The following is a 23,102-nucleotide window of genomic DNA, read 5'->3' on the forward strand; positions in this document are numbered from 1 at the left end:
AGTTGCACGAAGAGATGCAGCTAGGGCTGCACAAACAGTTGCGGTTCCACAAACAAATGCGGCTAGGGCTGCAAGAACAGTTGCGGTTGCTCGAAGAGATGCAGCTAGGGCTGCACGAACAGTTGCAGTTCCCCAAACAAATGCAGCTAGGGTTGCACAAACAAATGTGGCTAGGGTTGCGCAAGCAGTTGCGGTTGCACGAACAGATGCGGTTAGGGATACACCAACAGCCAGTCAAAACCCAATTAGGGGCAGTTTTGGAAATGTTAATAGATCTTTAGGTACTGTACAACCAAACGCATTTGTTAATCATCAACAACCTCAAGTCTTCAATCACTCAAACCTTAACCTGTTTTTGGGAGCCACGCGTGACCAACCGGCCCCACCAATTCCTTCGATACCCCAACCAGTGCCACCTCAGCCAAGTTATCATGCTCCTGGTAAAACTGTTTCAGATTTGGCCCGTAATGAAGCTCAGGGTTTGAAAGATGGCTGTGTGGGCCAAGGTTCAACAGACAACTCATCATTGGCGGGTTGGTTAGCCAACCATCAGTATCGTTGGCTTTTTGATGACCCGCCTATTGACCTGTTCGGTGACTACTCATTTGATTCTGGTATTATAGAGACGGGCCCGATTTTCGACTTTTTTGATTCCTAATGCTTTTTTGCTTGGCAGAGTATGGTGAAGCACTCAGTATTCAACAAATGCTTTGTTTGAGGAATCTCTTTCTATGATGTTTTGTTTTTGCCCTTTTTGGGTATGTAACTTGTGGCTCACTTGGCATGCTAAGCAAATATTAGGAAAGATAATTCTTGACATGGTTAAAGTTAATTATTTGATTTTTAGTTTTTTTATAACAATGAATTCTAAATGCTAAATTAATTTCTTTTTAAATCTCTTTATATACTCCTTACTTCTAACTATTTTATTTTATTAGTTCACCTATTCTTCAATTATCCCCATTTGCTTAATTCTATAAAAACTATTGAAGTTGTCTTAAATCACTAAATTCAAGTAATAATTATAAATAAATATAAATTGGGATGACCTAAAACACAACATGAATCATAGGTTCATGCAACCATACTTGAAAGATCAATCTTTTTCATTTCATTGATGTGTCTTTAACACAAACTCAAAAGTTGGATGCTCTTGACTTAAGCATTGACCAAGACCAAGAAATGTTTACAACCGCAAGTATTGTCGATGATATACACACTTTAGCCGATAGAAATGACTACCTTATAGGTATACAACAAGTTGATTATTGTTTACTGTATAGTGCACAGAATGTGTGAGGTGTAAAAACGAAAATAACAAAAGTGGTGAACCTGACTTCATCTGCATTGCTTTCAGATACTAGGCGCTGATTCCTCAAATATAAAACTTGAAAGTGCTCACTTTGACCTACAAGGTCAATCGTTTCATCGTCATTAAGAGGGGCATTTTGAGTTTTAACTAATAGTCTAACCACATCTTTATGCTAGGAGTGTGAATCTTGTAACACAACATGAAATTCGTTGGTTTGAATTTAGTCTAAAAAACAAGCCAAGCCCGTTTATTTTAATAATTTTGAAAGAAATTCCTTTTTGTCATAACTTAAAAGAGAAATGAGCACCATGTTTTATAGTTTAAGCGTAATAATTTTATACATATTTGTGTTTTTGGTTGAATATTTTAACTACCGAATTATGCAAAGTAAAAAATAATATTCGGTTGTAATGATATACCTCAGATGTGAAATCTCACTGTGGGTGTTTTTAACATTCTAAAGCATATGCCTGAGCCTGCAGCATAATCAAATACAAAACCGTATCACCAAAAGATTCAATCATTAGCACCTACAGAATAAAAAAATTGTAATTGCTAAACTTAAACAGAGAACGTGAAGAAAAACTGTTGATTTTACTATAATACCCTCAATATATCAAACAGGTACAAAGTTAGACATCAATAAAAAATGCCCAATATTCCCTCCATGTTAACAGTAAATAAAATAAGCATAAAAAGTCATCATTATGTGGAAACTAATGATATAACTTTTACTTTCTTTAGAAAAACAAAAACTAATTTCAGACTTCCAGTAACAGGACCAAAACTGAAGAAAAAAATGAGTTTTAAAAACAAAAAACTTATAACTGAAGTATTAAAAATTTCAGACAACCTGTATTACGGTTCTACCTCAACTGCTTGCAGTTGCGCTTCAGAAAAGTGATCAGGCCCAATAGCACGAGCACCGTCATACTTAAGAATTCTAAGCCTGCCTTCCTACAAACATCATTTAAAACAAATCATATTTAGCACGGGTCAAAACAGGAGTCGACTTCAAACGCTTTTTAAATGAGGTGGGCCCACATACAGACCTTGGTTCCATAAACAAGACCACCACCAGCAAGAGGATGAAAGCAAGCTACATTGACCTCGTCTTCGGCACTTGGAAGCACACTCACAAGTTCCATATTTGAGACCCTATAGACCTAAAACCCAAATTTCAAAGTGTCAATAACCATATAACTTATAAAGAACATGCACAATAGATCTTCAATTTAGCATGATAATGATAATATTGATCTCAAGAGATAATATGTGCAAAGTTAAATACTGAACTTACCTCTAGAACGGTGTAAATAGATAATGAGGAGTCCCCATTAATAACAATGCTTTTAAGAAGAGAACTGTGGCGTCGACCGTAAGCAAGCAATATGTGCTCAGAAGTGGGCGAAAACTGCAAAAACACAATGATTTTTTATAGTTATATTTTCTCGTAAAAGTCCCTTAATGATTTTTTGCACATAAAAAACCAATATGTTGAATATTTTAGGGGACTTCTATGAGAAAAATACAGAAAGTATATGAATTGTAATATAGTATTTGCCCTAAAAGTTATTATAAGATTATCTGACTAATGACAGTGATTCAAATATAAACTTGTAACTTGCCTGAATGGATGTTAAACAATGAGCAGCTCTAATCGGCCTTGATATAAGCACCGAACCAAAACTACATGAGATGATAATAATTTTTCAGATTACAATTAAAAAAATACTAAATACTTAGAAATTTAATTCTTACGTTGCTTCCTCAAGTGAATATATCCTAAGTTCATACATAACTTGGCGAGCAGAAATCGGATGCCTTGTTGGTGAACTTGCAGCCCGTTCTTGATGAAGTTGGGTTGGCAATCCAGGGTCAGATTCAAACTGAGGAAGCACACATGCCACACAAGCAGCTAAATATCTCCCACAAGGTGAAAAGTGGGCCCCCATTTCACTGTTCAAACACTTCGCAACATAAACAACCAACATCTCACCATACAATAGTTCAGTTCATACACTTCAACTGCCTGTAAACCTTACCTACAAAGAACTGCATGTGATATTATTAACCGACAACTTTCAGCTTTAAGAGATGCACACGGGTTTTTAAAATCATGAGGCCAAATTCTTAGCTTTACAGTACAAGGTAATTCAGCAGCGGCAGTTGCGGTCAATGATGCAGAAAGTTGAGACTGTATTCGACTCATTATCGGGAATGAATCACCATCATATTGTGATGCAGATGTCGATGCACCATTTGAACCATATGGCACCTCGGCTGACTCAGACGACAATGTGGTTGATGAAGTGCCAGCCTGGCTTTGACCAACTAACCATCTTTGCATAAAAGGTAACTCCAAACACACACGGTCTGTAAAAGTTACTTGCCTAGTCTCGTCTGTGGGCCCACCACCAGAAGGATCCATGCTAGAGGCCATCATTTGTTCATACAGTTCGCTTGCGATTGCAAGAACTTGAAGTCGATCAGAGGATTCTAATTGTGTGTTGACCGGGTCAACGGGTCTACTGGCAATTTGTAGGTGGAGCGTTGAATCAGGATTTGGATGAGGAGAGCAGAAGAGAGGTACGGGCATTAATGGTAACTCTCCAGCTAAAGTAAAACGATCAATGGAATGCATGTTTCCCATATATACAGATGGAGGGGGATAATGCAAATAACCCAAAGATGTTGCATGTTCCATTGTAGAATCCGAAGAGTCAAGATCATTAACCTGTTAAAATACAAGTCAAATAATTAAATCAGTTTATCAATATATTGTGAAAATATAGTTTTTGTGATCTTGGTTTTAATATGCGTGCATCAGGAGCGCATGATGCGATGCGCTCCAATTCCATGATGCGAGGATGATGCGCTCTAAAACACATAAGGCATGATGCAGTCTGATGCGCACATTTCTGAGTTAAAGTGAGTTCATGCATAGATTACTTGTACCTTAGACACAGACTACTTGTACACATAAAGCCTTTTTGGTAAACAAACTTATTTTGGTTATACATAGAACTTCTTTAAACGGATCGTATATGTGATGCATGCGCATCACGCATTGGCTTTTTGGATCAAAACGCATTGGAGCGCATCACGCATTTTAAAACGAAGTTTTTGATCATATATAATGAACTTTTATTTATAAACAGTTTTGAGAAATGGACAAAGAAAGTGTTATGTGTCAACCTGAGCCGTTTTGAGTGATCCAAAAAACTGCATGTTTTGACCCATTATGTTACATGAACCTTCGTGAAAAGAATCTTACCTCTGCAGTTAACAAAAATGGAGCAGAATGTGGATGGAAGTGCACAGCACGAAGAGAATGCCTTGTCCTCAATACAATAGCAGGTGAGGTAGCCTCTCCTCTATTATCGTAATGCCAAAAATACAGCTGAAAAAAAAAGAAAGAAATAAAACTAATGTCAATCTAATCAAATGTAAATGAGTCGAATTGAATTAAAAAGAAAGGATCAAACAGGTCACCCCTAGCGTATTATTAATGCATAAAGCCTCTTTTAAATCATTTTTTCTCAAGAGTGTAATTATTATTAAAATAACAAACTTCTTGTACCATATATACCATACTAATTATTTATATAAAATTCAATAATTTTGAACCCATTCTAACATGTCTATAAAATTTAATAATTTAAACTTCAATAATTTATATAATTATTTATATAAAATTCAATAATTATGAACCCATTCTAACATGTCTATAAAATTCAATAATATATATAATTAAACTTCAATAATTTATTATTTATATAAAATTCAGTAACACCTTATGCCCTGCAGCAACTGCAAGAAGTTCTCCTTCAGCATGAAAAGCTATAGAAGCAATAGGGCGGTCTGCAACAAAGCAAGAACACATATATAAGAATATGTACATAAGCATATCTAAAACTGTGCTACACAAATGACAATTAAAAAGGATTTTCTTTAACAAAATATAACTTGTTCTCGAAAGAGAAGAGAGAAAATATGGTTAATGATTACAAAAATCACGAGACCCGATGCATTCTGATGTACTTGCATTCCAAAGTCGAACTTCATGATCCAAACTTCCACTTGCAAGTATTTCTGAACGCGATGGATGAAATCTAACCTATAAAAGCATAATTAGCACATAAATAGAAAAAAAGACCATCACAAATTCTAACAATAACATAAATAGTGACTAATGAAATAATGTCTTACCACCCAAGGAGTTCTATGATGCCCAGTCAGCACTTTTTCACATTCTCCAGTTTGGCAGTTGATTATTTTAACAGTATGATCCCCACTAACAAATTAAAAAACAATTGACTTCAGTAAGTATAACAACTACAAGTTGCAAAGAAGAAAAGAAAGACTACTAATAAGCAATAACATACTGAGTAGAAGCAAGAATTTTGCCATCTGCACTAAATGCTACTGCGATTGTTGACCTTGGAGAAGAAGCTAATGGACAATATTCGGCTGATAAACACTTCAATGACTCAGCCTCCACCCTGAAACCATACAAACATGTACTTTAAAAACTTAATAATAACTAAGCTTCAGTTTTTAGTTCAAAGGATCAAACTGTTACAAAAGAATAAGTTAAGTACCATGAAAGAAGTTCACTTTTGGGATTCCTCACTCCAGTTTCAGGTTTAACAGATGACTGACGCTTGTGACTAGAAGCTTCTCCCCACCGCCTTTTTGGAAACCACTTTGCTGATGTTGGAGCTATCTCTCTTTGTGCTAGCAGATGAACCACACTCGTGCCACTGATAACAATAAACAGTTACATGTGAGATGGCGAGTATTAAGTGCATCAATAACTAAGAATGCATGTGGATGACTCTTTTGATTAAGCATTACATGTGTACCAAAATGGAAGCCTATAAGAAAGTAATCATCAATATCCAACTATTGACTTCAAAGTTCAAGTAGAAAGTCATCTTAAACCAATAACATGTTAAGAACTGCATAATGTATTTGTAGTTATGGCTTTAAATGCGATACACAAGACGGTTATTTAGTTGCCTCTTGTGATTATCAACATTTTTATGAAGTAGCAAAATAAAAATTGTAAGGAGATGAGATCACTAAATAGCATGCCCTAACCGATACAAACACCTATATACAACATTGATGAACACATAAAGGATGAAATTAAACAGACAAGATCAATCAATTAAGAATTCTATAATTGAAATTATAAACAAGTGAGAAGGAAGAGAGTATTTAATGAATCTGACTGACTTTTGATGGAAGAATTGAGATGAAGATGAGGGCGTGTTAACATCATTGAAGAAGAAGTTGTAGTGGTTGTTGTATCCATTCAATTCGAATTCATTCATGTAAATCATCAATATGTATACAAAAAAGCAGGCAGGCAGGCAGAACTGAGACTATATATTCTAGTTGTAACCGTCTTCTTCGATTGGATTGAGAAACCCTTGCAATCAAGAAAGTAAAATGTAATTTGGATAAGCTTACTTTCATGTTAATCATTTTTACAAGTATAACTCTGAGTGAAATCAGGTTCGAACCCGAGTCCATGGTAGACCAAGCAATGACCCAATGTGCACCAGCCAACTGGGCTAGTGACTTTTACATGTTCATAGCTTGGAAACATATTATCTTATGCATGAAGGTCAATTATTCCCGATTCACATAAACTTTAGATTCATATAATCCCTAAATTGAATGATATTAGACCTTTGGCTTTGATTCCCAATACAAAAACGATCAATAAGCGTATCTTAATTACCCGAAAGATGATGATTTGAAGGTGCTCAGCTTGTCTGAGTTCCAAAAGTTGTGTTCGTTCATTACAAATTGTGATTAGAAACTTAGAGCTTTTGTTTAGTGGATCAAAATGAGTAGATTGATAATGAAATTGATTGTGAAGCTACTAGAATTGATTTGTCATCGGAAAAACAAACCAGTAGCCGGAAAGATTGAGCATAGATATCGCATCTTATATCCTCAAATCATTCTTGTTGTGAGTCGCCGGAGACAATGGCTGCTGGATTCATGGAGCGTGGTCTCCAAAGACGGTGGTTGAGTCCATAGAGCGTTGGATTTCATCGACGGCTTGCAAGCAAGAAACGATCTCTCAACGATTAGCTTCGAAGATCATGTGTGGTTTGGCGTCGTCGAAAACGATGGAGTCCCAACAGTCGTGGAATGATTTGCGTTCCAATGGCTTTTCGGGGTGGTGCGATTGGGCTGAGGGGGCGATGGTCATAAGTGGTGATGGCTTGCATGGTGGCGGCGGCGGCGGCGCAATTGGGTGTACGGAGCCCGTCCACGAAGTACAGGGGTGCAAATTGATTAGTTTGAGAATTAGACCTGCAAAGCACGCCCGTCCACAAAGTATAGGGGTGCAAATCATATTTTCTCCAAAATTTATGAGTAAAAATTCATTTTTAGCTTATACAAGTTATATTTTAATAATTAAAATTATAACTTATCTATTGATAAATAACAAATTGTTGGATTGTCTTTTAACATAAAAAATAAATACAAAACTTGAGTAAAATTGATGATGAAATTGTGTAAGTGTATTTTAAAGACTCAGTAATGACTATAAGATAATAATGCTCTTTTAAGTTTTAACTACTTTAAAACATACATTAAGTATTGTAGTGTAAACCTATGAATTACAATTTTTATTACTAAACTTTTAAGAGATCTATCCTGTATGTATTATACATTTATTGATAAAAAAAATTTAATTAAGCACAATAAAAAAACAAATAACTTAACATATATTGTTAGGAGATAGTCCACGCATAATATTGTTTTAAAACAATTTAAAAAGAAACTACACTAGTAAATTACTATATTTGTCGTTTTTTGGTTAGTGTAGTACTACACAGGTTTCAATAATAAAGATAATATAACTCGACAACACAATTATTATGTATTATTTATTAAGTTGAAAATTTGCATTACAATTACAAAAGTTTAAAAAAAAAAAAAGAAAAGAGCATACACTAATGTGATAAGCCACAAATTAATAACAAATCTTACTGCTCTAATAAAATGCGACTTCATTATGACACTTGTTAAACTCTCATTACTTCTCACTTTTTTAACCCATATTCAATAAATAGTTTTTATTTCGGGTCAAACCATCCAAATAATAGTTTCTGGATCTTTTTATTATTTTGTCAATTTTTTTTCATAACACACAACCCAAATAACAAACCCTAATCTTACTGCTCTAATAAAATGCAACTTCATTGTGACACTTGTTAAACTCTCATTACTTCTCACTTTTTTTAACCCATATTCAATAAATGGTTTTTATTTCGGGTCAACCCGTCCAACTAATAGTTTCTGGATCATTTTATTATTCTGTCCATTTCTTTTCATAACACACAACCAACCCAAATAATAAACCCTAATTCCTACCGCCGTCACTAATAAAACACTACATATTTTTGTCACTTGTCAATCTCATAACCATCCTCATGTTTTTTTCAACCCATTTCAATATACAGTCCTAATTCTTTAAGTCATTTCAATATATGAATTCAATATTTTTATTAAATGTAAATCATAACCGATTCATTCACTAGCAGATGATCTCAAATGACATCATATTAATTAATTAAAATGTATGATATTTTATGTACATTGATATTATTTTTTGTTGATTTCATGGATGCAATATCATTTATTAGGGTTGGAATGCACTTGAAGAACCTTATTTGTCACACATAAGAGGTATAATTACAGACCTATTTGTTACCTTATCAAGAGTTACAAGCACAATGGACTAAATATTTTGATTTTTGATAAACAGTGTATACCGACAAATACAGTCACAAATGTAGTATACAATGAACGTTTTACTTATTTGCAACATATTTGTGTAATTTCTGTTATTTGCAACATTTTCACTTAATGGTTAAAGTTTAAATTTTTTTAGCAATTAACCGTGTAATACACGGGTCTCAAACTAGTTATTTATATATTAAACACTGTGTTAAGCATTTGACGTTGTCTCGGTTAGTTTATGTCAGTGTTTTAAATACCGATTCATACCGGCCGGTTGAACCGGTAATACCGGGTTTCACATATAAGGCCGGTATTTTGAACCCGTATTTTTGGGCGGCTTGCCAGAACATCGAACTGGCGGTTTTTTCTAAAGTATCGATTTAAACCGACAAACCGGTTTATTGACGAGGAGATTTTTGATATTTTGTGGCATGTATTTTTAAAATTACTTTTAACCTAGCAATTAACATTGAAACGAGTATACTTTTGGATTACTTTTTAAAAAACGAGTAGTGTTATATTATTTTTTTAATTATGGATTAACTTTTGGATTATATTTTATTATGGAATCATATGATTTTGGATTATTTTTTCAATTAAAGTTGCAACTATATCAAATTATAAGGTAAAATATATAAGGCGGTTGAACCTTCCGATACAACCCGATTTGCACCATTTTTTAACTCAATCCGGCATGAGTAAAAAACCGGTTTTTAAAACACTGGTTTATGTTGTTTGTCATAAACCCCTGCAAATATTGAGATTTGAAAATCAAATAGTTGTGAAATTGATTAGCATAACTTTGGAAACTTTTATCAAAAATAAGTTTTATAATTTAAGAATTCAATTTATAAGTTTTAGTAGCTTTTGAACCCGTGTATTATACGGGATTTGTTAAATAATAAAAATAAATAAGGTACGTTTTTTTGAAAGAAATGATCAAAATTAAATGTAAGAAGAAAATAAAATATATACTACAAATGGTAAGAAGTGTATAATCCCAAATTTAGAAATTAGAATGAGATGAACCACTACAAGTTTACAACAATATATAGTGTTAAAATTGTTTTGACTCATTACCCATAGATATAATGAATGAGATGAGAGATTAAAAAATTAGAAGGGAAATTATAACATATTTGTCAAAATTGTTTTGACCCATGACATATGGATATCTAGGATAAATAAGATGAGGAATTATAAAATTATAAAGGAAATTATAACCCTTTTGCCAAAATTATTTTGACCCATGACCCATGGATAGATATGAATAAGATGAAAGATTAGAAAGGAAATTATTATAACTCATTTAATAAAATAGTTTTGCTCATAATCCATGAATAGGTGGAATGAATGAGAAGAAAGATTAGACCAAGAGTGAATGTGGGATTGCCAGATCATCCTCATTATTTTCTTTTATTAGTAAAGTTAGATCAAAAACAAGTTATCTTTAATACAATTTAAGTATTTGTTCAGCTTTTTTTTCTATGTATTTAATATTTAATATGCCAATGAGCTTTAGTTCAACTGACAATAGAGAGAAAGTAAGGATTTAAACGGGAGAATATAAAATTTTAAGTTCAAATCTGATCCCAACCAGCTTTTACCACAATGGGCCTTTGACGGCGGGTTTTGTGGGCTTGGCTACCCAGCGCTCTCTGCAGCGAGCGTATGAGGTTGCCTTTTGCCATTAGGTTGCCCAAGTAGTCGGGCTTTATTCGTTGGTCGTTAGAAAAGGTATTTAATACTTGTCAATTAACAAAATAAATGGTAATTAATGGTCTTAGGGATTTAGTTAGGTTTAAACTTTGATGATTAATAGAGGAGTGATAGGTGGCAAAGCACTACAAGTTTTAATAAAAAGTGTATAAATAAAGATCATGGGATGTTATATACACACACCACCCCTCGTGATGTATGTACAAGCCTATACGACTCGTATGGACCTATACTGGCCACATAGACATTGTGTGTCTGACATATGTACGAAGAAATCAAAGTCATAGTATTTGCAGCCTATACGACTCATATAGGTCTACACGAGTCGTATAGGTAATGATGTCTCATATAGTTTTTCGTGGCCCCATATGCTTTGTATAGGCCCTACATGCTTCATATAGTTCTTCGTGGACGAACTATGTGCTTTGTATAAGCTGTATAACTCTTTGACATGCCTCGTATTGGGCGGTACACCTCGTATAGGCCATAATACGTCGTTCTTGTTCATTTTTTTTGTTTTCATATTTTCACCTTCCACTTGTATACATGCTATACGACTCGTGTAGGTTTTTAACGTCATACATTGGGGTTAACGGGGTCCGTGAGATTTAATTGTATGTGGTGCGTGAAGAATGAACATCGGCTACCGGAAAAGATCACATGCAGACTTTTAGAAGACCAGTAACCAAAACTCTCCTGTTTTTTTATAGGTTGTTCAATTAGTATGGAACAAAAATATATACTTTTAATTACGTGTTTTTAATTTATAACTATTTTGGCTGTTATTCTAATTTATAAATTTTATACTTTTTAATTTACAAGTGTTAATTAATAAAAAAGTTAAAAATTAAAATAAAAAAGAAAAGCTGTCTATACGAGCAGGGTAGATACATGAGTTGTATAGACCTTCTAGGCTGGCTTAATGTTTGGGGAGGCCTAAAGTGAACATTAAAATTAGGGCTGTCAATTAATGACATGGACCTGTTAACACGACACGGGTTTTAACATGTTTGGGTTTAAGCTTAACATGTTTCGTGTCTTAAACAGGTCAAACTGATTAAGACATGTTAAAATTCGTGTCTTAACAGGTTAAAACCTGTTAACCTGTTAGTAACATGCGTAGATTTTTAATTTAAAAAAATAAATAAATATGCACTCATAAAGTCCTAAACCTAAAGTAATACTTATATTCAACATTTCACTAATTCCCATAGGACCCGCTATTATATTTTTAATGGATGTTATGATTTGTTTTTATGATTTTTGTTTCAAGTATGTTATCGATTTGTGGTTTTTTGTTTCATATATGTTAAGGATTGTGGTTTTTCGGTTCAGATATGTTATGGATTATGTGTTAACTAAGACTTTTATGCTTGCTTTGAAAATTTTTGTTTCATTACACATGTATTATTCATTGTATGGTTAAACAGATCCCTTAACAGGATTTAACATGTTCGCATTCGTGTTTGGAAAAAAATGACACGATTAGTTATCGTGTCGTGTTTAGTACAACAGGTCAACGTGTCATATCGTGTCTTGTCTGACATGTTATGACAGCCCTAATTAAAATGGAAACCTAGTTTCTGATGACCTGCCTCACTTAGCTTATGCTAGAGCCGGCCCTGACTAGGCACGTAAACACACAAACAGACAAAAACAGTCCCTATACGAGCATGGTGTCCTGTCCAGAGACATATCGCATGCCATAAATAAAACTTATATATTTTAGTATATATATATGGTCTTTAATTACAATATATATTCCATGAAAAATAGAATCCAGAGCAATTAATTCTCAAGGAAAGGAAGAAGAAACAGTGAGTCGTCGTCGTCACCAAAAATCAAGGTTTTCATTCCAAATCAAATGGTACGATTGCTTGTTTGTTTGATATGAATTGTTAAAGATGATGCTGATCGATCATAAATGTCCAATCCACGTTATTCATCATTTGCATTGATTAATTTGTATTAAAAGAGTCTAATTTCATAACATACTAGTCAAGCATGCATGTTGTTATCATTATGCCAACTCACTTTATTACAGCTTCTTTCATCTATTCAATAGGTGTAGATATATTATTATGTTTTGAACATGCACTCATTAGTTAATAAGGATCTGCTTATTGTTATTAATCATTTTGCTTCCTGGATAATTGTTTTGAATTCAATTTGCTAATTATACACGCACAACGTAGGTGGTAGTCGGGTCGGTTGCCTGGGTGGAGGATCCAGAAGAGGCTTGGATAGATGGAGAGGTTATCGAGGTTACCGGTGAACACATCAAGGTTGCTTCTAGTTCAGGCAAGACGGTAATTGCCAAGTCATCAAATGTATATCCCAAAGACGCTGAAGCACCACTGTGTGGAGTTGATGACATGACAAAGCTGGCTTATTTGCATGAACCTGGAGTCTTAAATAACTTGAGATCTAGATATGATATTAATGAGATATATGTGAGTTCATTCTTTTATTTTTCTACAAACTTGTTATATAGTTAACTGAACCTAATGAACTTAAATTGTGGTACCAGACTTATACGGGGAGCATATTATTAGCTGTAAATCCTTTCACAAGATTGCCACATTTATATGATAGCCATATGATGGCACAGTACAAAGGGGCTGCATTTGGAGAATTGAGCCCCCACCCGTTTGCAGTTGCAGATGCAGCATACCGGTACTGTTTTATTGCAGACATGTTCTAACTTTTTATTAACCTAGTATTTGCCAAAAAAGTGAATATATGTTATTATGGTGCAGAGTTATGAAGAATGAGGGGATAAGTCAGTCAATTTTGGTTAGTGGAGAGAGTGGAGCTGGTAAAACCGAGAGTACAAAACATCTGATGCGGTATCTTGCTTACATAGGAGGTAGAGCTTCTACAGATGAAAGGAGTGTGGAACAGAAAGTGCTAGAGGTTTTTTTTTATTAAAACTAAATATTAACTATTAATCAAACTATTGCCATGCTTTACTGCTTGCTCTATTTTATAGTCCAACCCTGTTTTGGAAGCTTTTGGTAATGCTAAAACTGTCAGAAACAACAACTCAAGGTGGGAATAAAGTTCTTTTGCTATTACCTTGAATTTATATCATTTTGTACAATCACTGTTGACATTTGCTTGTTGCTATTGCTTCAGTCGTTTTGGCAAGTTTGTTGAAATTCAGTTTGATCAGAAGGGACAAATCTCAGGGGCAGCCATTAGAACTTATTTACTGGAAAGATCTCGTGTATGCCAACTATCAGATCCCGAGAGGAATTATCATTGCTTCTACATGCTTTGTGCTGCACCGCCAGAAGTAACGAGCCTTTCCTCATTACTCTTGGTGTCCTTTTCATATTAATCTCATCTTTTATTCTTCCAGGATCTAAAAAGATACAAAGTGGGAGATCCGAAGACATTCCATTATCTTAACCAATCAAACTGCTACCAGATACACGGGGTAGATGAAAGCAAAGAATACATTGCTACAAGGAAAGCAATGGATGTTGTTGGGACCAACTTTGAGGAACAGGTACATTTAAAGAGACAAAAACTCAAAATGAAAAGTTTGAACTACCACATCTTAGTTTATCTTTGCAGGATGCAATTTTTAAAACCGTCGCTGCAATTCTTCATTTGGGTAACATAGAATTTGCAAAAGGAAAGGAAATTGACTCTTCTACCCCCAAAGATGAGAAATCTTTGTTCCACCTAAAAACTGCTGCAGAGCTTTTCATGTGAGTGATCAAAGTCATTAAAAATAATATTACCGCGGATCATCTACCCCGAAAGATGAAAAATATTGGGTCCGAAACCGATTTTGCACACCCTAATTACACATGCATAGATTAGAATCTCACTGTTAGATACTGAGCCATTTATTATGAGCAAGATGAAGGGTTAAATGTTCTAATGATGTAAGATTTGTTCAGGTGTGATGTGAAAGCTTTAGAGAATTCTCTTTGCAAACGTGTAATTGTAACACGAGATGAGACCATCATCAAATGGCTTGATCCAGAGTCGGCTGCTGTCAGTAGAGAAGCATTAGCAAAAGTTGTTTACTCAAGGTTATTTGACTGGTAAGCTGACTCAACTAGTTTTTCAAGTGCTTAAAGGAGTGTTTGATTTTGCATTTTGATGAAAAATGAGGCATGTAGATAGTTGGCATAGAAATAATTTGACCCATTAATAACTTGATAATCAAAAGATAAAGCTGTTCATCTAAACATTAAAAACTGATTATTGGGACTTTGTATTGTAGGCTTGTTGACAGGATTAACAGCTCAATTGGTCAAGACTTAAACTCAAAATACATAATTGGAGTGCTTGACATATACGGATTTTAGAGCTTCAAGACAAACAGGTGCTTCACTGGTATGCCTTTTATTGTCATTGTTGACCAACTATGCCACGTGGCATAACTTTTTTAGGTGTTTCCCATAATGCCACGCAAGATGGGAAAAAAATCCAGCTTTTAACCAGAAAGTTACCTAAAACATGATATCTTATACAAAGTGTGGATTTTTTGCAGCTTTGAGCAATTCTGCATCAATTTGACAAACGAGAAACTTCAACAACATTTCAATCAGGTTGCATGGGTGGATTTAAATTTTTTAAGACCATTCCTGAAAAATGTAAAAGACAGTATACACACACTTATCGGTCAACCTATTTTTGTTTTGCAGCATGTCTTCAAAATGGAGCAAGAAGAATATACAAAAGAAGAAGTTAACTGGAGCTACATCGAGTTTATTGACAATCAAGATATCTTGGATCTCATTGAGAAGGTATAATGTTTATATGTTTCACGTATCTAATAAAAACACTTAATTAACATCTTATCTGTATTTTAGTTATATAAATTATGTACAAATGTTTCATATGGTTTCACTTCTGACATATTGTCTTTATGCTGCATAGAAACCTGGTGGCATCATAGCTCTTCTTGATGAAGCTTGGTAAGTTGATCATGTAGTTTCATATATAATAACGTAAAGTTACCATATTCTGTATGCGTTTACTTCTGTTGTGCAGTATGTTTCCCAGATCAACACATGAAACATTTTCACAAAAGTTGTACCAAACCTTTAAGAATCACAAGCGTTTCGCCAAGCCAAAACTGGCTCGTTCTGACTTCACAATCTGTCATTATGCTGGAGATGTAAGTTTTGCATAATAATGCATATTTCTTAAGTTTGAGAATGATAACTTAAAGCAGTTTCTATTAACATTAGGTCACATATCAAACTGAGTTGTTTCTGGACAAAAACAAAGATTATGTTGTTGCTGAACATCAAGCACTCTTGAGTGCTTCTAAATGTTCCTTTGTTGCAAGTTTGTTTCCTACTTCATCTGGTGAACCCTCCAAATCATCAAAGTTTTCTTCAATTGGTACACAATTTAAGGTATGCTCTCTCTCTCAGACACACACACATGCACAGAGACACTCACACTTCAAGTAATCTTTTCTTATTTGGTTTCAGCAACAACTGCAGCAACTTCTTGAAACTTTGAGTTCAACCGAGCCTCATTACATACGTTGTGTAAAGCCTAACAATCTTCTCAAGCCTGCTATGTTTGAAAATCATAATGTTCTGCAACAACTTCGATGTGGGGTAAGGATATATCAGTCTTGAGGCTAAGCATACCAGTCCATTTTCTTCCACTCTTTTTACTGTTGCTGCATATATATTGTTGACACGTGTCATGTGCTATAATTCAGGGAGTTTTGGAAGCAATCAGGATAAGTTGTGCTGGATATCCTACCAGAAAACCGTTTGCTGAATTTGTGGATCGATTTGGCATCTTGGCTCCTGAAGTTTTGGATGAAACGTAAGTGGAACGGTCTTGTTATAGGCGGCAATTTTGACCCGTTTACTTATGAATGGGTCGGTCCAGGTTATGTTACTTTGAAGGGTCAAAGGGGTTAAATAAAAATAGCTGAAAAGAACACAAATATAAGTCAAATGGCAGGGGTGTGCATGGGACGGTTTTGGGCTCAAAGCGAACCAAAATTTCGGTTTTTAAGCTTTTTAAAAAATGAATTTTTGGCCTACATCTTTTGTTAGATTATAATTAGTTGATTATTATACATCTGTGCTAAAATATTTGGGTTACACTATTTATAGATTCTTATAAATTACTTCAAACTGAAAACTAAAAGTTGAAAATACATAAATTTGGTTCGGTTATAGTTATGTGCGAGACCGAAACCAAACCGAAAGTGTTAGGTTCGGAGTCACACACAAACACGAATACAATAGTAAAACCGAAAGAATAAACGAAAGAGACACAAGGATTTAAGTGGTTCGGTCACGGTGTATGACCTACGTCCACTGTCGATAACTAGGGTTTTCTTATTATTGAGTGATACCAACTTACAAGTACAGGAGAGAATATATAGACTATACAATTAGGGTTTAACCCTTTAACTAAACTGGGCCTGATTAGAGCTTTTGGGCTTGGCCAAAACTCAAACAGCTTAATCTCCTAATTCTGTCTATTCGTCTAAACCGGACCCGACCCATGATGGATCGGAGACCACAACATAACAATCTCCCACTTGGGCTTCGAGACATCTTCTCTAAACCACCACTTGGATGCGTCAAACATTTCAACCTGCTCCCATTTGGAGACGTAAAATGTCTTCACCTGCATTGCCTTGTACATGTAAAATAAAACCCATCTGGTTTTGCACCTCCTAGTTACCCTTCGCCTTCTCAACATTATTCCTGAAGGCCTGCTGAAGCTCTGCACAGCTTCAGCTTATCCAGCATCACCGGCTTGGTGAACATATCTGCTGGATTCTTAGCACCTGAGATATTTTTCAAACTGAAAACACCATCACTGATCAAATCTCTGACAAAGTGATATCTCCTCCCGATGTGCTTAGTCTTCGAATGATAGACTGGATTCTTCGCAAGTTTCACTGCACTCTCATTGTCACAATATAAGAAGAACTCTGCCTGTTTCTTTCCCAACTCTTCAAGAAAAGTTCTCAACCATACTAATTCTTTACTTGCTTCGGCTGCTGCCATATATTCTGCCTCAGTGGTTGATAAAGCAACACTTTTCTGAAGTCTGGACATCCAACATACTGCTGTTCCCTCAACTGTGAAAACATAACCAGTAGTGCTTTTAAACGTCTTCTTACATCCACCCAGATCAGCATCTGAATAACCCCTGAGAATTGTATCCTTCCCCTTAAAACATAACCCCAAACTGGAAGTACCCTTTAAGTATCTGAGTAACCATTTCACCGCTTCCCAATGTTCCTTTCCCGGATCCGACATAAAACGACTAACTACCCCGACAGCATGAGCAATGTCTGGCCGTGTACAAACCATGGCGTACATGAGACTGCCAACAGCAGATGCATACGGAACTTTAGCCATCTCTGTTCTTTCTTCCTCTGTTCTGGGAGACTGGTCTTTGGTAAGTTTGAAATGACTTCCCAGAGGTGTGTTTCTCGGTTTAGTCTTCTCATCATTCATCCTGAATCTTTCTAACACTTTCCCTATGTATTTCTCTTGGGATAGTGTTATGGAGCCATCTTTCTTTCTGGATATACTCATCCCCAAAATCTGTTTGGCTGGACCAAGATCTTTCATCTCAAATTCATCAGACAACTGTTTCTTCAACTTGCGAATCTCCTTCATATCAGATCCTGCAATTAACATATCATCTACATAAAGAAGTAGAATGATATATGAGCCTTTAAACTTCTTTAAGTAGCAGCAATGGTCGGCCTCGCATTTCTTGTACCCAGTTCTCACCATAAAATCATCAAACTTTAGGTACCATTGCCTAGGTGCCTGCTTCAGACCATACAAGCTTTTCTTCAATTTGCAGACCCATTTTTCTTTCCCGGCAACCTGAAATCCCTCAGGTTGTGCCATATAGATCTCCTCGTCAAGATCACCATGTAAAAATGCTGTCTTAACATCTAATTGCTCTAGATGTAAATTTTCTGCAGCAACAATACTTAAGATCAATTTGATGGTGGTCATCTTCACAACTGGAGAGAATATTTCATTATAATCAATTCCCTTCTTTTGCTGGAAACCCTTGACCACTAAACGAGCTTTGTATCGTTTAGACCCATCATGTTCTTCCTTGACTCTATAGACCCATTTATTCTGTAGAACTCTTTTATCTGGTGGAAACTTGGTTAAAACCCATGTCTGGTTTTTACTCAAAGAGTTCATCTCCTCCTTCATAGCATGCTCCCACTGGAGCGAATCTTTCAACTTAAGTGCTTCATAATAACTCTCTGGCTCACCATTTTCAGTTAAAAGGAGATAATTAACTGAAGGTTTGTAACGTACCGGCTGTTTAGAAACTCTGGTGGACCTCCTAACCCAGTGCTGAGGCGGGTCAGGTTCTTGTGGAGACTGTTCATCCTCAGACTCTGAACTCCCACTGTCAGAGACTCCCTCTGACTCTTCATTTCCACCAATATCATCATCTTCAAATTCAGGAACTGCGGTTTCTTCAGTTTCTGTCTCGGGTTCGGTAGCTGACTCAACTGTCTTTTTCTGAGCATCAATTTCATATTCAACCTGCTCTTTCTGAACCCTTGATTTTGAAGTGTTTCTATCTTTGTATAACTCAGCCTCATTAAAAGTTGCATGCTTGCTTCTGACTACTTTTCTGCTTTCTAAATCCCAAAGCCTGTAGCCCATTTCGTTTGACCCATATCCAATGAAAACATATTTTTTAGCTTTAGCATCAAGCTTGTCATTTTTCACTAGGTCATAAGCGCTACACCCAAAGACTTTCAAATGCTTATAATCTGCAGCTTTACCTTTCCACTCTTCTTCTGGTGTCTTGAAACCCAACGGTACTGACAATCCCCGGTTAATTAAATAAGCTGCAGTGTTAACTGCATCTGCCCAGAACGTCTTTGGAAGCCCGGCATTAAGTCTCATACTTGCCCTTTCATTTAACGTCCTGTTCGTTCGTTCTGCCACTCCATTTTGTTGAGGAGTGCCAGGGACTGTAAAGATCATCCGAATACCGTACTCTTCACAATAATCACGGAATTCTTTGCTAACGTATTCACCACCGTTATCCGACTTCAAGCATTTCACCTTCAAATCAGTTTCCAATTCAACAGCAGTTTTCCATTTCTTAAAAGTATCAAAAACATCAGATTTATTTTTAAGAAAGTAAACCCATACCTTGCGTGTCGAATCATCAATGAAGGTGACATAATAGTGCGATCCTCCCAAAGAAGAGACTGAAGTTGGTCCATAGACATCAGAGTGAATAAGCTCCAATTTCTGAGCTTTCGGTTGTTTTCCGGTCTTCACAAAAGATACTTTCTTCTTTTTACCGAAAACACATGGTTCACAAAATTCAGATTCAACCTTCTTCAGTTCTGGAATTTTTCCTCTAGCAACGAGCATTTTCATCCCTTTTTCACTCATGTGGCCGAGTCGTTGGTGCCACAAACTAGACTGACTCGGTCCACTGGTCACTGCATTTACCCCATCAGCTGGAATTTCAACCATGTATAAAGTGCCCTTCTTTTTACCTCTGGCGATCACAAGATTCCCTTTCACAACTTTCCATTTACCCCCACCAAACATAACATCATATCCTTGGTCATCTAACTGCCCAACAGAAATTAGCTTTCTTCTAAGGCTAGGAACGACCCGAACATCCTTTAGAGTCCATGAGGTGCCCAATGAAGTTTTTAGTTCAATATCCCCCATCCCCGTGATATCAACAGCATGATTATTAGCCAAACGAACTTTACCAAAATTACCTGTTCGGAGATTCTTCATCTTCTTCGTGCTATAAGTGGCATGAAAAGATGCACCAGAATCCATAATCCATGAATCTGTTGATTCTTCAACACAGCAGATAAGAGTCTCTTCTGAACCTTCTGAATCATCTGAACCGGTGGCCAGATTAACTTCCTTCTTAGATTCTTTCTTTTCTTTTGAAATTGAGGGGTTAGGGCATTGGTTTCTGAAATGCCCCATTTCTTTGCAATTCCAACACTCAATGTCTTTTCTGGGCTTTAACTGACTTCTTCTTCTAGACTTTGACCTACCCCTGCCATTACCTTTCTCTCTTCTCCTACCTCTCCCTTCGGTGCTCAATATAGAACTAGATGTCTCACCAGAATTCCTTCTTCTTATGTCCTCCCCTAAAATCAAATCCCGGACTCCTTCAAAAGTAAGCTTAGTATTCCCAGAAGAACTACTAACTGCAGTAACAGTCCCTGACCAACTTTCGGGTAACGAGGATAACAAGAGTAACGCTTGAACTTCATCATCAAACTTGATATCAACAGAAGACAAACGAGAAATAATAGTGTTGAAGTCATTAACATGAGAGGTAACAGATGCCCCTTCCTTCATTCTGGTGTTAACTAGCTGTCTAATCAGAAATACCTTGTTTGATGCAGAAGGCTTTTCATACATATTTGACAAGGCTTTCATAAGACCATACGTGGTAGTTTCATTTACAATATTGAATGCCACATTCTTAGCTAGTGAGAGTCTAATAACAGCTATGGCTTTTCTGTCAAGTACCTTCCACTCATCATCTTTCATACTTTCCGGTTTCCTCTCTTCTAGTGCTTCCATTAAGTCTTTCTGACATAGCAAATCCTCAATTTGCATTTTCCACCATCCAAAATCCTGACCATCAAACTTCTCAATCTTGATCTTTCCGTCCTCAGCCATTATCCAAACTGAGTTTTGATTACAGCAAACAACCAAACTACCCAAGGAATAAAAGGACTGGAAACTGATCAGAAAAAACGAACCAGCAGCTGCGGAACCCTAATCAGCGGCGGCGGACTGTAGCGGCGGCGGTACTGTAGCGGCGGCGGTACTGTAGCAGCGGCAGCGGTACTGTAGCAGCGGCGGTGGAACTGTAGCAGCGGAGCAGCGGCGGCGGAACTGTGTGTATAATCGAGAACCAGGCTCTGATGCCAATTGTTAGGTTCGGAGTCACACACAAACACGAATACAATAGTAAAACCGAAAGAATAAACGAAAGAGACACAAGGATTTAAGTGGTTCGGTCACGGTGTATGACCTACGTCCACTGTCGATAACTAGGGTTTTCTTATTATTGAGTGATACCAACTTACAAGTACAGGAGAGAATATATAGACTAGACAATTAGGGTTTAACCCTTTAACTAAACTGGGCCTGATTAGAGCTTTTGGGCTTGGCCAAAACTCAAACAGCTTAATCTCCTAATTCTGTCTATTCGTCTAAACCGGACCCGACCCATGATGGATCGGAGACCACAACATAACAGAATGCTCAGTTTTTACAGAAACATAAAATCAAATCATCAGTTTTTGTTTGGCTTCACTGCTTCAGTTTTTCGGCTCAGTTTTCTTTTGGTTTTTTGGATCGGTTTCATGCACACGGCTATCCAGCGGATCAAAAGTCTCCCAAAGTATACCTTGATTGCTTACACCTCCTGATTTATTATTTCAAAACCGTGGACGATTTTCGAAAAGTGTTTTAGGTAATTTTGACCTGAACCATTTTGACCACTTACAACCTCTGGTCTTGTTTACTATTCTATGAATACTTGAGCTTAGGCCTTTTTTAACTAACTTATAATAGTAGTGATGAAATTCGTGCTTGCAAGAGGCTTCTAAAGAAGGCTGGACTTGAAGGCTATCAGGTTAGATGGATTTATATACCATTTGTTGAAAGCTTTCATATATAGAATATGTCATTTAACAGTTACATATTTGCATGTTTGTTATTATGTTACACACAGATTGGCAAAACAAAGCTTTTTCTAAGGGCCGGGCAGATGGCAGAGCTTGATGCACGCCGGACAGAGGTGTTAGGTAGATCAGCTAGCATTATTCAAAGAAAAGTGCGCTCGTTTATCGCTAGGAAACATTTTATATTGTTAAAACGTGCTGCTTTGCAAATTCAATCTGTTTGCCGAGGTATTGTTTTGTTTATGAATATGTTAAGTTAATTTGTTCTTTTAGATAGTTCAAACTATGTTGATATTTGGTCACTTTTTTATTTTTTATTTTGTGAATAGGAGAACTGGCTCGTGAAGTTTATGAAAGCATGAGGAGAGAAGCTTCTAGTTTAAGGATTCAGAGTAATTTGCGAATGCATCTTGCAAGGAAAGCTTATAAAGAGCTTCAGTTTTCAGCTGTTTTAATCCAAACAGCTTTACGGGGAATGGCTGCACGTAATGAACTTTGTTTTAAAAGGCAGACAAAAGCATCAATCCTCATTCAGGTCTTGTAACTCTTTCCCAAATGTTTATGATTGCTATAAATCTAATATGATGGCTAATGTTGCAT

The 23,102-nt window shown here is 36.0% G+C and overlaps 1 protein-coding gene and 1 pseudogene across 2 annotated transcripts in view; one reads left to right on the forward strand and one right to left on the reverse strand.

Moving 5' to 3' along the window:
- Positions 1-2,879: 2,879 nt before the first annotated feature.
- Positions 2,880-6,654, reverse strand: LOC143601816 (uncharacterized). The gene is made up of 10 exons (XM_077079123.1): positions 6,557-6,654; positions 5,917-6,078; positions 5,701-5,817; positions 5,525-5,609; positions 5,324-5,432; positions 5,109-5,176; positions 4,590-4,715; positions 3,358-4,049; positions 3,074-3,271; positions 2,880-3,001 (listed from the first exon to the last, which is right to left on the reverse strand). The coding sequence occupies exons 1-10, from the start codon at positions 6,652-6,654 to the stop codon at positions 2,896-2,898; spliced, it is 1,761 nt and encodes a 586-aa protein (XP_076935238.1). The 3' UTR covers positions 2,880-2,895.
- An 810-nt stretch (positions 6,655-7,464) lies between these two features.
- LOC143601826 (myosin-6-like) overlaps positions 7,465-23,102 on the forward strand; it is a 31,293-nt pseudogene continuing 15,655 nt past the window's right edge. The window contains exons 1-20 of the transcript XR_013147726.1: positions 7,465-7,614; positions 13,003-13,260; positions 13,338-13,483; positions 13,567-13,723; positions 13,800-13,858; positions 13,946-14,105; positions 14,172-14,321; positions 14,390-14,526; positions 14,722-14,868; positions 15,051-15,152; positions 15,321-15,378; positions 15,475-15,576; positions 15,710-15,747; positions 15,824-15,950; positions 16,024-16,194; positions 16,273-16,404; positions 16,512-16,621; positions 22,393-22,453; positions 22,553-22,730; positions 22,832-23,037. The product of XR_013147726.1 is annotated as a myosin-6-like (transcript). The remainder of the gene's footprint in view (positions 7,615-13,002; positions 13,261-13,337; positions 13,484-13,566; positions 13,724-13,799; positions 13,859-13,945; positions 14,106-14,171; positions 14,322-14,389; positions 14,527-14,721; positions 14,869-15,050; positions 15,153-15,320; positions 15,379-15,474; positions 15,577-15,709; positions 15,748-15,823; positions 15,951-16,023; positions 16,195-16,272; positions 16,405-16,511; positions 16,622-22,392; positions 22,454-22,552; positions 22,731-22,831; positions 23,038-23,102) is intronic.

Source organism: Bidens hawaiensis, unplaced genomic scaffold, assembly GCF_021521415.1.
Source record: "Bidens hawaiensis isolate Kalapana, Puna unplaced genomic scaffold, B.hawaiensis_p1.1 tig00001960_1, whole genome shotgun sequence".
NCBI lineage: Eukaryota > Viridiplantae > Streptophyta > Magnoliopsida > Asterales > Asteraceae > Bidens > Bidens hawaiensis.

Bases quoted from the DNA above. Each gene is read 5' to 3' on its own strand.
- LOC143601816 (XM_077079123.1), bottom strand. From the start codon at position 6,654: ATGAATGAATTCGAATTGAATGGATACAACAACCACTACAACTTCTTC. The intron at 6,079-6,556 runs GTCAGTCAGATT...TATTGTTATCAG, and splicing joins TCTCAATTCTTCCATCAAAA to TGGCACGAGTGTGGTTCATC. The intron at 4,716-5,108 runs GTGTTACTGAAT...TTTTTTTTTCAG, and splicing joins CAGTTGCTGCAGGGCATAAG to CTGTATTTTTGGCATTACGA.